This window comes from Brachyistius frenatus, unplaced genomic scaffold, assembly GCF_029030835.1.
Source record: "Brachyistius frenatus isolate BFR_SWC_R1_liver_20210118 unplaced genomic scaffold, ASM2903083v1 Contig_33, whole genome shotgun sequence".
Classification (NCBI taxonomy): Eukaryota; Metazoa; Chordata; class Actinopteri; family Embiotocidae; genus Brachyistius; species Brachyistius frenatus.
Genome location: NW_027210632.1, coordinates 19,260 through 33,026, shown reverse-complemented (window position 1 = coordinate 33,026; position 13,767 = coordinate 19,260). Strand labels below are relative to the sequence as shown.

Below are 13,767 nucleotides of genomic sequence, written 5' to 3'. Positions count from 1 at the left end.
TAAATGACATTTTAAATGGCTAGTTTCTTGCCTAATGAGCAGAATTAGAAATGTATTTTTCCTCTTAAAGTCACAGCGTTCTGCATCACAAGGGATTGTATTTTATTTTTTCTTCTTCCAGATGGTCATATCTTTAAAAAAAAAAAAAAAAAAAAATATTGTACACTTTATAGATTCTCAGGTTTATGGAGATAATATATTGCAAGAGTTTCAAAAGCTTCCTTGCCATTGTCTAGCTCAACTACCTGTAGTGAATAATGCACATTTATCGCCACATTCAAATACTAAAATAACACCTGAATCACTAAACTTTCACTGAATAGACTGTGTATCATCACAATAACTCATGGTGAGTTTGTAGTTGTGTCAGTTGCATTTCAAGTTGATGTATTTTTTTTTTTTTAATCTTGTGCCAAATTTGGGTGCCATTTCCTGCGTTTATTGTTTTGCATTCATATCACTTCTGAAGGTTTGCAATACAAAAATGTTGTTTTCTACCTGATAATTGTACAATCACTGAAAATTGTTGTTTCTTGTATCTGGGACGCTATTTTACCAGAAGTGTTAAGCATTGTATGGATGTTACTATGGTATATATGTGTTTTTGTTACTCACATTTCCATATCTGTACGCGACACAGTTAATACTCAATACTGAAATTGTTCAGGGGTATGTGCAATTACAGATCCATAGAGGCATTATACAATAGAGTGACAGATTACAATATCAGAGTTGCTTATTAAAGAATGGTGGACTCCTCCTATTGTTTGTGAGCTTGCGTCTCGACTCGTTCTACGGAAACACTGAAGGTCAAACTGACCACACATTCGCATCATATCGCACACTTCCCCGGGCCAATGTTGTAGCAGGTTGGATGGGGACGTGAGGGTGTGCCCCCTCTGTGATTGGCTGGTGTTGGGGTGATGTAAAACCCACCCCTGTGCTTCACCTTCACAGATAATAAGACACTAGTATAATCGGGAAGAAGTGAGTGTATTTCTTTTTGTCAGAAATAAAGTAGAGTTAGAATAAATGCAGAAAACTTGCCACTAATATTCCTGGAGTAGGTTTAAGGACTCCTACAGCTACATGAAAGCAGAGTGACAAAAGGCCAGGAAATAAAAATGAAGCTTTGTGTGATATTTCCTGAGTGAAATGAAGCTCACACATGGAGACACTGAGTGACTTTCTGTAGGAGGCATGACTCGCTGATCGTACAGATATTTACCCGTGTGTAGATACACGTGCAGAAACACGGCTCAGCTTTTAAATACAGTTATTACATGTACAAAATGAACAGTACATGTGAGTATTTTTTGTAATGCAGTGAAATATTAATGTGGAACAAACTTGTTTTTTACACTGCAGTGCACCGATGCTTGCGTTGCCTAAATATCGTGCTGCATTTTGAGGCCAAGCGCTGCTTTGCTGTGGAACTCCCCCGTCCAAATCCGTCCCTGGGAGTCGATGAAGATCCCATCGCCATCCAACCTGGAACACACCAGGTAAGATGGCTAAAATGTTATATTTTGTGCAATTGGGCAGCCAGAATATAAATCAAAAGAAAGAAATTTAAAGTTTAAGGTCTCCCAGAAGGATATCTGCTTGAAAGGTGGATATAAAAGGAATATCGGGAACGTCGGGGTTTCAGATGGTTAATATACAAAACACTGTTTACATATTATACTGCCACAAATGATACAAGTGCTATCATAAGTTTTTGCAGTAAATTAAAGTTGGAATATGTCACATAACGGTGGACCAAACCACCAGCTGCTTTTGGTGAGGTTGTATTCTGGTAATAAAAGTACGCAGACCTGAACAACTGTACATTACTAAGGCCGCAGCCAACCAATGTCATCGTTTGAAAGAAACGACACAATAAATGCCGAAATAATGAGAAAGCTTCTTTTTTTGTTGTTGTTTTTTTTACCTGTTCTTGTGGAAGTGACCTTTATACACCGTTCTGTCCGGGAAGGTGTATATTCCTGTGCCGTGGTACATGTTGTCTTTGAATTCTCCTTTATATAGGGCTCCGGAGGGATGCTGCAGGATCCCTCTGCCGTGCATCTGCGAGACGGCCACACAAAAGTCTTCAGCCACAGACGTTAAGAGGACGTAACTGAGAAGTCTGCACACAAGCGGATACGTACTTTGTCCTCATTCCACTCTCCGCTGTATACGACACCGCTCGCCGAGGTGTGTTTACCAGTACCACTCCTCACCATCGCTCCACATTCAGACCTGCTGCACTCCCCCTCTGTGGAGAAGTTGACGGCGGATGTTTATGCAACTGGTAAAAGGTGTTAAAACTGTACATCCCCGGCCGTCACTCACCATATTTGTCCCCGTTTGGGAAGATGTAGCAGACCTTCACAGGAACTTTCCCTGTCAACAAACAAAGACGCCTCTGCTTCAAACGACCTCTGCTTGTCACACGAATATGCAAAGTTGTGCACACATGAAATGTGAGTATTTACCATTTCTGTTCAATGAATCTCCTTCTTTCTTGTCTAAAAAAAAAAAAGTGAAAATCATACCAAAAAAAAAATGAGAAAATAGATAGCAAACACAGAAGGACTTGTGTGTGTGTGTGTGTGTGTGTGTGTGTGTGCTGGATCTCCATAATCACCCCACCAGACATCCTGTGACAGCTTTCCCACTTCTGCCAGATGGTTGTCAGTAGCGACTTCTGTTCTACAAACGATGTGAAAAGTCCAGCAAGTAATTAAAAAGTTGTGAAAATGACACAACGCTTACAATGCACTGTATTTATTCACTTTAATCGCCCTACAAAATAAATAAAAGAACCCGTCCTTGACTGTAGGCGGTGACTGTCGTGCTGGGAGCGCGATGCAAACCGCCGTTACCGTGGTTACCGTAGTTTTTTTTTAAATATTCAAACACATTATCCATAAAACTGTGATTTACTTCAGTCTTTCGACTTCAATGTAGTCGAATGACAAAAGATGAAATAATAAATGGTATTGTTTCGGGAGGGAAAAAAATAAAATAAATAAATAAATAATAAAAAAAAAAAGGTACGAATGCAATTTTAGTCGCAAAGCGTGAACCGGAAACAAAACTTTGAACCCGGCGCTTCGACCAATGAGCGTCCTGCAGGCTGCCGGCGTTTAGAGGAGCTTCCACAGGTTCGTCCACACTTGTTATTAAAGTTTAGTTTTTGCAAGTCCGTTTGTCATTCATCCCTTTTTACACAAATCTGTACTTCAGGCCATTCTTAAGCACTCCAACCTCTTTGACTTCGACTCTTTCGGAAGCTTCCCAGTTTACTTCGCTTTCTGACAGCCGGAGAAGTGATGCGGCTCCTCGGTTAGCCTGTTAGCTGAGCCCCGACGGACATCCCGGAACTTCTACTTATTTTTTATTTTTTTGCAGTCTTGACTCATGTCCTGCTCTTTTGCGCTTTGCTTAATAATAATAATAATAATACCCTCCTCCTCCTCTTCCTCTTCCTCTCCTGCCTGCGTGCCGTGCAGTTAAACGTCCGTCGCCCCGGGATGGGCTGTTAGCCTGCGTGTTCAGTTTTGATTGCATAATTGTGGCCAGCAGCGCCGTGTGTCAGCCACCATCTCGCTGCTCTCGCACTTGAACTAAAAGTGCCACAACAAGCCGCATCCCACAAGGGATGTGCGAGTCCGTGCTGCTCTCCGGTGGATACACGGTACAGTGGCCGCCTGCTCCTCCCCGGATCCGCAACGAGCAGCTCTGTCTCTCTCGTCTGTCCCTGTCCCTCTGTCTCTGTGTCTCTGTCTCTCTGGCTCCCAAAGGCTGTGCGGATTCATTCAAACTGCGTTTTGTGTCTCTTCTTCACAGATTGTTTGCCGCTGTGATGGGACGCTAATTGAAGGTGAGGCATGTTTTGCTGTTGTGTTTTAAAGCAAAGTGAGACTTTTAAGGCTGAACTGAATTGAAGCTGCTCGTGTGTGTGTGTTGTTTTTTTTTTGTGGCAGAGATGAATGCGAGGAAAAGAGGAGGGAAGCCGAATAGAGGAGGGGGGAGATTTAACAAGCCGAGAGGAGGCGGAGGTCGAGGCGGAGGCGGAGGTCGAGGAGGTGGTGGAAGTCGGAAAGGAGGAGCTGGTCTCTGGGATGACGGTGATGATTTCAGCGTGGATTTTGCACCCCTCCCTCGTTCCAGCAGGTGAAAGAAATAGTATCCATCTCTCGTTCTCATTTTCTGCTGGTTTCCTTTTTTTTTTTTTTTGTGTCCTTCACCTTCATCTCATCTGTTCTCTCACTTTGTCTGCAGACCTGGTAGAGGACGAGGTGGTGGTGGTGGAGGTGGAGGAGGTGGCCATGCCGGTGGTAGGGATAGTGGTCGGGGAAGGGGGGGAGGTAGGGATCGAGACCGGGATCGAGACCGGGATCGAGACAGAGACAGTGGAAGGAACGGGAAAAGCAGCGGTAAGGCTCTCCCACGATCCCTGGCGAGTACCAGGGTGTGCCCCAAACCAGGGGACGGCATCAGGCCGGAAGCGAGCAACATGCCCTTGCAGAGGATCTTCATGACTAATGAAAACCAAGAACAACTGAAGGAGCTGCTGCGGGATCTCCAGACGCAGGACTTTGATGAGCCCTACGAGTAAGAACTAATAAACATTGAACAGGCTACATCCCTTAATTCATTGTTGCGCAAAACTAATTGGAAACCTCGGAAATAAACTTATGCCACTCTCTCTGCTTCAGTGTATCTGGTTCAGATTATTCTGGGGGAGAGGAGGAGGAGGAGTTTGATGAATTGGATCACCGTGACGAAGGCCAGTTTTGGGCCACTAACGATGAGCCTGTAGAGAGAGCAGAGAGCCCAGCATATGACCCAGAGTCTGACGATGAGCGGCCCACCCCAGAACCTGTTATCTCCTTATTCGCTATAGGAAAACTCTGCAGGTGATGTTCCGTCTTCTATTTTATTTCTGATATCTGAACAGAATTACGTTTTATTCTGATAACCTGAAAAATAGGTTTGGTGCATATTTACTTTGTATTCTTATCTCTTTATCTTCTCATCTTTCCCCTGTCCAGGTATGGTTTTGACCGGGAGCGCAGCAAACAGGCGCTGGAGTCTGGGGGAGGCGAGTTAGGGGCAACTTTAGAGCAACTCCTCCACCAGGTGTTCAGTGAGCGCTACGGCCAGAAAGCTGTTTCCCCCGAAGGCCTCGGTGGGGTGCCGATGGATGAGTGCTTGAGCCAGAGGCAGGAGGAAGCTCTGGCCCTCACTGCCATTTACGGCGAGCGCTTCAATGAGCGCATCGCCAATGCAGTCTGGACAGTCACCCTGGACCTGTCGTTCCTCTCAGACAAAGCTGCCAAAAATGGAAGAGAGGCTGGAAGTCGAAAGGGAGGGGGAGCTGTAAACATGCGTGACGTCTGCAAATTCTATATGAAAGGTCAGGGCTGCCGGTTTGGAGACAAATGTAAGTTCAAACACGAATTCCCCACTAAAGGGAGGTCTGTGGCTGGTTCCTCAGACCTGGACGGCCCGAGCCAGCCCGGCTTCAGCAGCTACTCTCCTCCTGAGTATGAACTAGAGGTGCGTTTCCCCAAAGGAAACCGCTACCCATTTCAGGCACCGGTCGTCGCCTTCAGCACCAATGACGAGTCCGTCGGAGCCACGGGGAGGCTCAGCGTCACCGAGAGACTATTTGGAGAAGCGCTGGCTGCGGCTAAGAGCAGCGAACCTGTTGTTTACACTCTGACAACCTTATGTGAGGATGAGAGCACCATGAAGGAACTGTTGGCTGTCAGTCATCACAAATACAGCACACCGCCGCCTGTTGTGACGCTTCCTCCGCCCTCTCTTGCCGTAGCAAAGAGTAAGAGTGTGAGGAGCACTGCCTCTGAGGAGAGCACTAGTAATCACACAAACAGCAGGAGGACCAGGAGCAACCAGAGACCCATGGACTGTAAGTCAACTAGATACTTCCAGTTGTACCTTGTATTGTCTCTTGAGTGGAGCTCAGAATCGTTTGTGTTGGAATCTGTTCGTTTTTCAATTAAGCGAAAGAGGCAGTAGACGCAGAGGAGCTGGATGAGAGGGACGAGGACGAGGAAGACCAGGCTGTTCCAGTCGAGAACGAGAGTTACGTCAATCTGAGGAAGAAGATGGTCCATAAGCACAATCAGAAGATCGGCAACCTGCTGCAAGAAAACGGCAAGCTGTGCCGAGAGTTCCAGAGGAAACAGGTGGAAATGACGGGGGGAAAAAAATACGGCATCTTGTCTTTGTGTTATCTTCGTCTACATGCTCTTCAGCACAATGCGCGTGTTTGAACACATTTCCAATCTTCTGTCGATCCAGTCGTCCAGACGCTTCAGGTCCATGCTGGAGCAGAGGAAGAACCTCCCGGCTTGGCAAGATAAAGTGAAGATCCTCGACATGTTGGACCAGTGTCAGGTGCTGGTGGTCAGTGGGATGACTGGGTAAGTCACACAGATACAACATTGGCAGGTATTTGATAAAAAAAAAAAAATGGTTTGATTTATGGAAAGATGAAAGGAGCCCAGAAATGGACACTAACAAAGCATGATGTTTTGTAGGATGGAAAACTGTGATAAAGATCAAAGTGGCTTCATACTGCACACTAGCACCTGACTGATGCTACTTTATGGTTGTCAGTACTTTCCCGCGAATTGAAAATAAAGTGATTAAATGTTCTTTTTATACCCCGGTGATATGAAGATTCTGAAAACATGACTTTATTTAAGTAAAGTTGACACTTTAACGTTATGCTCTGTTGTGTTGTGTTGCTGCCGTTTGGCTTTCTCATCAATAAAAAGCCAAATATGTTAAAAGACATGTTTAAAAAGAACTACAAATATCATAGAGGTCTGTAATTAGTAGGTAAGTGAGTAAATATTCATTAGATATAAAAAATTTAAAAAAAATACAAATAAGAATGGATTTTTAAAAATCCACAAAACACTGCTGTGTTTTTTTTTTTTTTTCTCTACTTATTCCTGCTTGTGATTCTGTTTAACGTGCATCCCCTGTAACTTCCCCGCAGGTGTGGTAAGACCACTCAGATTCCTCAGTTCATTCTGGATGCCTCTCTAAGTGGCCCCGCGGATCAGGTTGCCAACATCATCTGTACCCAGCCGCGCCGCATCTCCGCCATCTCTGTGGCTCAGAGAGTGGCGGAGGAGCGTGCCGAGTGTTTGGGCAACTCGGTGGGCTACCAGATCCGCCTGGAGACTGTCAGGGTGAGGATACAGTCAGCGCACGCACGCACGCACACGTGCAGTGTACAGTAATCCTTTCATTCACTGGGTCTAATGGCTTCTGTTTGTCAGACGTCCGCCACCAGGCTGCTGTACTGCACCACAGGCGTGTTGCTGCGGCGGCTGGAGGGCGAGGCAGAACTCCGAGATGTCACGCACGTCATCGTGGATGAGGTGCACGAGCGGACGGAGGAGAGGTGAGCGCGTGCGATCGTGCTCTTCACCGCACGTTGAAAGCTGCCGCTTCATAGCTTTTGTGATTTAGTCACACGTTGGCTTTTGACAAACTACTTCTTCTTTGTTGCTGATTTGTTGGTCACCGTCTTTCTGTTTGGTTGCTTTCAGTGACTTCCTGCTGTTAGTGCTCAAGGACTTGATCATACAAAGGCCAGACCTGAAGGTTATTCTGATGAGTGCCACCCTTAATGCCAACCTCTTCTCCGAGTATTTCTACAACTGTCCTGCCGTGCACATACCAGGTAAGCAATCTGCTGTGCACACAATCTGTCAATGATATTGTACCTACACCTCCTACAGTAACTCCATTTATTTTTTTCTCTTGTTCCAGGGCGTACCTTCCCCGTTGACCAGTTTTTTCTTGAAGATGCTATTAGTAAATCCAAGTAAGTTCATCCTCTCGGGACTATTTACATTTTTTTTTTTTTTTTATACACGCATCTCCATCCACTTTTCTGTCATCATTATTTCTGCAGGTATGTCATTGAGGATGGCAGCCCTTACATGCGCTCAGGGAAACAAAGTTCATTTTCTACAAGTGGGCGAGGAGGGAAAGCAGACCTGCGGGACGCGGTGGATGACTTGAGTGAAGACGTCTGGAACTTCATGTCTTTATCCAAGAAGGACTTTGTCAAAGACTCGATCCCGGACCAGCAGCTCAGCCTGCAGGACCTCACGGTCAGATACAAAGGTGAGTTCAGAAGTAGTATAAGCTGAGCTGATGTGATGTCGTGCGCCTGAAACTGGACCTCCCGAGCTTCAGTCATTATTAACGGCCGCTGCCTATCGGTTACATAAATATGCAATTCTGTTTTGCTGGTGCAGACACTAAGAAGTCCGTGCTTAAAACCATGTCTGCAATGGACCTGGACAAGATCAACATGGACCTGGTGGAGAACCTGCTGGAGTGGATAGTCGACGGAAAACACAACTACCCACTCGGTAAGAGCCACCGCGGAAACTCAGTCCAGTCGAGTTGAATCCAGGCTGTTTGTTTGCTGTGTTGATGTACCGTTGTGGTTCTGTGTGTAGGTGCAGTGCTGGTGTTTTTGCCGGGCCTCGCTGAGATCAAGATGCTTTACGAACAGCTCCAGTCTAACAGGATGTTCAACAATAGGGGCGCATCCAGGTCTGTGTGTGTGTGTCACAAGTTGTTATTATTGTTGGTATTGAACTAAATGTCATGTCTCGTGGTTTTGTTTTTGTTTGCTACATTTTTGGAGGAACATTCTCATGTCCTTAAAAAAAAAAAAACTGATTAATGTAAACACGGGATTCTTCTGTAGCTGAATTCTCAGTTTCATTCAAAGATTTTGGGTGCGAAATCACGTAGAAAATGAATTTTCATATCAGAACAAAGATATTTAGATGTGGGTGATCTGTGTGGTGAAGCAGGGCAACTGCCCACCATTTATTTGTCAAACGCCAACTGCAAGTGTGCGTCGCCCACATCAGGTGTGTGGTGTACCCACTCCACTCGACGTTATCCAATGAGGACCAGCAAGCTGTTTTCAGCCGGCCTCCGGAGGGCGTCACGAAGATCATCATCTCCACCAACATCGCCGAGACCTCGGTAACCATCGACGACGTAGTTTATGTCATTGACTCCGGCAAGATGAAGGAGAAAAGGTAATCGATATTAAATGCGTGTGTGTATACATAAAAATATATAGATATAGATAGAGAGAGAGATATTTGTGTAAATTTCTAGTCTTCTTTTTGAAATAAAAGATCAACAAAATCAAACAGTACAAAGAATATACAGTATATATGATATATATATATATATATGTCTGAGCACACAGACAGGTTGAATTCACAAGCTCAGGTATCTTCTGATAGAGACCGGCTTAAGTCTTCCTCTCGCGATGATTTGAGCCTCTCCATGGCGACACGCTTTGGGCCCACCGCCATGCCATAGAGGGCTGAGAGAAGCCTTTCGTGAGATGGACGTAAAGGGAGAAACGCGTGAAAGAACTGGGTCACTGCGAGAGGACAGAGTGCCTGGCTGGTAGAGACCTGAGGAAATCTGACTCGGTTAGACTGAATTATATTTGCTTAAATGATGCCACGGCGTTATTTAGAACCAGATCTCCGGAACGTACAATACCTTTTCTGCGCCATCCCGGAAAACTTGGGATTCTTACATCGATTATTCCGAAAGATGTTTTGATGCAATGAGGTCACGATGTTCATTTTCTGAAAACATTTGGTGGGAATCAAGACAGCGGAAAACGAAACGGCTTTCTGCTATCTTTAGATCTACTGAAGTCGTACTTTTTTGGATGTCGGCATCCACATTTTGCAAGTCTGTTTTGTTTGTATTTTTTTTTTGTAGGTATGACGCATCCAAGAGCATGGAGAGCCTGGAGGATTCGTGGGTTTCTCGGGCCAACGCGCTGCAGAGGAAGGGTCGAGCGGGTCGTGTGGCCTCGGGCGTCTGCTTCCACCTCTTCACCAGCCACTGCTTCCAACACCAGCTGGCTGAGCAACAGCTGCCCGAGATCCAGAGAGTGCCTCTGGAGCAGCTCTGCCTCCGGTACGTCCATCTGTTTGCCCCTCCGCACGCTGCCGGGTCGCTCCGTTGTCGCTCTAAATTCAAATGATACGGGTTGATGTATGACATCGCTGTTGGGGTTCGTGTTTGAGAGCGGAGGGGACACGGGTTTACCGCCGGTCAAAATGTCAACAGAGGGGGGAGGGGGGGAGGGTTCTCTCCCTCGCGGGGCAGGACCACGCTGGGATTTCGGAGGGGGGGGGGGGGGGGAAATGCGAGACGTGTGCCTGTTTTATATTTCCCGTCTCTCGGGACAGAATCAAGATCCTGGACGTGTTCTCGGAGCGGACGCTGGAGTCGGTCTTCTCTCGGCTCATCGAGCCCCCGGCCGCGGGGAGCCTGGACGCAGCCAAGCAGCGCCTGCAGGACCTGGGAGCTCTGACCGCCGACGAGAAGCTGACCCCGCTGGGCTACCACCTGGCCTGCCTGCCCGTCGACGTGCGCATCGGAAAGCTCATGCTGTTCGGCGCCATCTTCCGCTGCCTCGACCCGGCGCTCACCATCGCCGCCAGCCTGGCCTTCAAATCCCCGTTTGTAAGAAACCGCTGATCGGCGTCGAGACGCCGCACAGTGTCGCCCACTGCATCCGCACCGCAATTTATGCAACAGCCGTGTGGAGATCCATTAACAGCACCGTCTCTTAACCAGCTAATTCAGCTTTGTGTTTCTCTTGTAACCGAGAAGAACCCACGTATTACTCTTTACTAAACGACGTTGTGCTCGTGGCGTGTTTCCAGGTGTCTCCATGGGACAAGCGAGACGAAGCCAATGAGAAGAAACTGGCCTTTGCTGTGGCCAATAGTGACCATCTAGCTTTGCTGCAGGCGTATAAGGTACGGGCCGTGCTTATAATTCATTTGTCGTAATGTTGACCTCGCTTTTGAATGTCGTGTTTTTTGTGTGTGTGTGTGTGTGTGTGTGCGTGATGGATCAGGGATGGTGCTGCGCTGCAAAGAATGGAAACCAGGCCGGCTTCCTTTACTGCAGAGAGAACTTCCTGTCTTGGCGTGGTTTACAGGTCAGCCAGCGCTGTCTAAAGAAGCCCGTTTGTCCAATTGTTTGAGCACGAGTCGAATCTAATTCGGCATCATTCAGACGGTCTTTTGGTGAGAATTATTTGTACCCAAGCCGTGCACCTTCTTCAACGTGCAGGAGATCGCCAGTCTGAAGAGACAGTTTGCCGAGCTGCTGTCCGACATCGGCTTCATCAGGGAGGGACTGCGGGCCAGGACTATCGAGCGCATGTGCTCCAAGGGCACCGATGGAGTTCTGGAGGCTACTGGGCCCGAGGTGACCGACGCGAAAACACAAACGACGTGCTCGCTGATGAGCAATGATCGAACTTTAATCGGGAGGAAATGAAATCGTCTCCTAAAATGTTATATCTTCCTTCCCAGGCAAACCTGAACTCCGATAACATCCGGCTGATGTCCGCCATGCTGTGCGCCGCCCTCTATCCCAACGTGGTCCAGGTGCATATTCATGGTCGCCAGAATAAACAAAAACAAAAAACAAGAGAAGTGTAAACCGTCTCGTGCTTGAAGGTCCTGTGTTTGCCCCGGCGCTGCAGGTCCGAGCGCCTCAGGGGAATTACAAGCAGACCAGCAAAGGAGCGATGAAGATGCAACCCAAAGCCAACGAGCTCCGCTTCATGACCAAGGGCGACGGCTGTGTCCACGTGCACCCGTCGTCTGTCAACTACACGGTGAGAGGACAACGGGACGACGCGCCCCGACTTCAGCGGCTAGAACGAGAAACATAAACCCCCCGTGTCCGCTTTTTGCGCTTCAGGTCCGCCACTACAACAGCCCGTACCTGGTTTACCACGAGAAGGTGAAGACGAGCCGGGTGTTCATCAGGGACTGCAGCATGGTGTCGGTCTACACGCTGGTGCTGTTCGGAGGCGGTCAGATCAACGTGGAGCTGCACAAAGGAGAGTTTGTCATCTCCCTGGATGATGGGTGGATCCGGTTTGCTGCTTCTTCACATCAGGTCAGAGTGATAACGGAGTTTTATGTTTTTGCAATTGCATGAACAAGTTCCGATTTTTTTTTTTTTTTTTTTTTTTCCTTTTCCTTTACAAAATATCAGTGCAATGATAAACACGAGGGCTCGGACCTCGGTGAGGGACGATGCTCTAATACATTTACAAGCTGCTTGTGAAGTTGTTTTAATAAGCTGTGAAAGTTTAACAGGCTTTTAAAAGGTCTCCAAACAAAGCAGGCACACGGCCACATATAAAAACCACAAGTAATAAATCATAAATCCGCCTGGATTCACGTGAATAGAGCCGGAGAAACGGGAGGTAGGATTTACGCCAATTCAAATACGATGAGTAAGTCGATTTGATTATTTGATCGATTTCAGTCTTTACGTTTTAAAAGCCAGATAAAATAACCGTACGTATAAATGTACACGGGATAAATTTAACATTCACACACCCAAACATTTATCTGTCTTGTCGTCACCTTTTAGAACAGCAGACATGAAGTGCGATAACGTTATTAATACTGTTGTGTGTGTGTGTGTGTGTGTGTGTGTGTGTGTGTGTGTGTGTGTGTGTGTGTGTGTGTGTGTGTGTGTGTGTGTGTGCGTGCGTGCGTGCGTGCGTGCGTGTGTGTGCGTGCGACTCAGGTGGCTGAGCTTGTGAAGGAGCTGCGCTGGGAGCTCGACCAGCTGCTGGAGGACAAAATCAGGAACCCAAGCATGGACCTGTGCAGCTGCCCGCGCGGCTCCCGCATCATCCACATGATCGTCCACCTCATCACCACGCAGTAGCCCCCCCCCCCCCCCTTCTTCTTGTCATCCTTAAGGGCTTTAAATGCACTTAAACATCATCGCAGGAAAATCACCACACCGCCCTGCTGCCACCTGCTACCTTACCACCAGTATCTATTTACACAGAGCTGCTCTGCTGCTGCTCTGCTGCTGCGCGAGAGGCTTTTCAAAGCAAATTTTTGCCTTAAAAAAACAACAACAACGGCTTTATGCAGGTGATCAATAAACCTCCGGCACCGTCGTAGCTGGAGCGAATCGCATGTTTGTTCTTTCTGAAGTCTTATTTTGATATTTCCAGAATGCAGCCACAGAAAAGGTTTCGTTTGACGCCATCCTACTGCTGTATGTGCAGGACGCCGGTTGTTGAATTTGATGTCGCGTGGTTTGTACAGAGTGCTTTTTTTGGGGGGGGGAGGGGGGGGTGGTTGTGTGTTTTGCTCACAACTGAGAGGTTTCTTGGGTCCATATTGGATTTCTTACATTAAAGTGACCGTGCACTTATAATGGTCATGAATATTTCTTTGCAATGCATGATTGAGAGATCCAAGAGCTTCTGCATGGTGTTCAGTCGTCTACTATTTACTGAATGTATTTAAACGTAACAGTGATGTCAGAGCTACACTTTCACAATGTGAATGCAAGGGCTTTTTTAAAATCTGGAGGATTTAGTAGGAGTTGCCAAAGAATTTGAAAGCTGTTGTCACAACAAGCGATGAATTCCACTGCACTACTAAATAAAAATAAAAATAAAAATATGGTGACGATGGGCGTCTGCTGGCTTTGATTTGTTCTTACTCGGCGAAGCTGTGTTTAATGCCCGGCTGGTTTTTTTTAAGAAGGTTTGTGGGAGGGGACAACCCCTCCATTCACCAGAGCCGAGTCTGCGCCATCTCTATGACAACAGGACAAACAAATGGGGTATCTGTGTCTGAGCTGAAACCACTCGGTTGCCAC

General features: G+C 46.9%; 2 protein-coding genes across 3 annotated transcripts; one reads left to right on the top strand and one right to left on the bottom strand.

Moving 5' to 3' along the window:
* Positions 1-143: 143 nt before the first annotated feature.
* morn2 (MORN repeat containing 2) lies at positions 144-2,723 on the bottom strand. Its single transcript, XM_069700205.1, has 6 exons — positions 2,638-2,723; positions 2,481-2,513; positions 2,338-2,388; positions 2,154-2,260; positions 1,934-2,070; positions 144-1,491 (listed from the first exon to the last, which is right to left on the bottom strand). Exons 1-6 carry the CDS (start codon positions 2,642-2,644, stop codon positions 1,389-1,391), a joined length of 438 nt encoding a protein of 145 aa, XP_069556306.1. The 5' UTR covers positions 2,645-2,723; the 3' UTR covers positions 144-1,388.
* A 368-nt stretch (positions 2,724-3,091) lies between these two features.
* On the top strand, positions 3,092-13,577 carry dhx57 (DEAH (Asp-Glu-Ala-Asp/His) box polypeptide 57). 2 transcript variants are annotated; one of them, XM_069700200.1, is made up of 25 exons: positions 3,092-3,152; positions 3,838-3,871; positions 3,975-4,164; positions 4,273-4,605; positions 4,710-4,910; positions 5,046-5,926; positions 6,022-6,206; positions 6,322-6,443; positions 7,028-7,223; positions 7,314-7,438; positions 7,587-7,720; positions 7,810-7,864; positions 7,955-8,169; positions 8,304-8,420; positions 8,511-8,607; positions 8,934-9,107; positions 9,817-10,017; positions 10,293-10,569; positions 10,773-10,868; positions 10,970-11,053; positions 11,188-11,325; positions 11,433-11,507; positions 11,606-11,740; positions 11,827-12,027; positions 12,670-13,577. In XM_069700200.1, the coding sequence occupies exons 3-25, from the start codon at positions 3,977-3,979 to the stop codon at positions 12,811-12,813; spliced, it is 4,374 nt and encodes a 1,457-aa protein (XP_069556301.1). In that variant the 5' UTR covers positions 3,092-3,152; positions 3,838-3,871; positions 3,975-3,976; the 3' UTR covers positions 12,814-13,577. The 2 variants fall into 2 exon arrangements, with proteins under 2 accessions (XP_069556301.1, XP_069556300.1); XM_069700199.1 differs by lacking the exon at positions 3,092-3,152 and adding an exon at positions 3,461-3,685.
* The last annotated feature ends 190 nt before the right edge of the window (positions 13,578-13,767 follow it).

Bases quoted from the DNA above. Each gene is read 5' to 3' on its own strand.
- morn2 (XM_069700205.1), bottom strand. The intron at 2,389-2,480 runs GTAAATACTCAC...GTTTGTTGACAG, and splicing joins AGATTCATTGAACAGAAATG to GGAAAGTTCCTGTGAAGGTC. The intron at 1,492-1,933 runs GTAAAAAAAACA...GGTGTGTTCCAG, and splicing joins GGTCACTTCCACAAGAACAG to GTTGGATGGCGATGGGATCT.
- dhx57 (XM_069700199.1), top strand. From the start codon at position 3,650: ATGTGCGAGTCCGTGCTGCTCTCCGGTGGATACACG. The intron at 10,018-10,292 runs GTACGTCCATCT...CTCTCGGGACAG, and splicing joins CTGGAGCAGCTCTGCCTCCG to AATCAAGATCCTGGACGTGT. The intron at 11,326-11,432 runs GTGACCGACGCG...CTTCCTTCCCAG, and splicing joins TGGAGGCTACTGGGCCCGAG to GCAAACCTGAACTCCGATAA.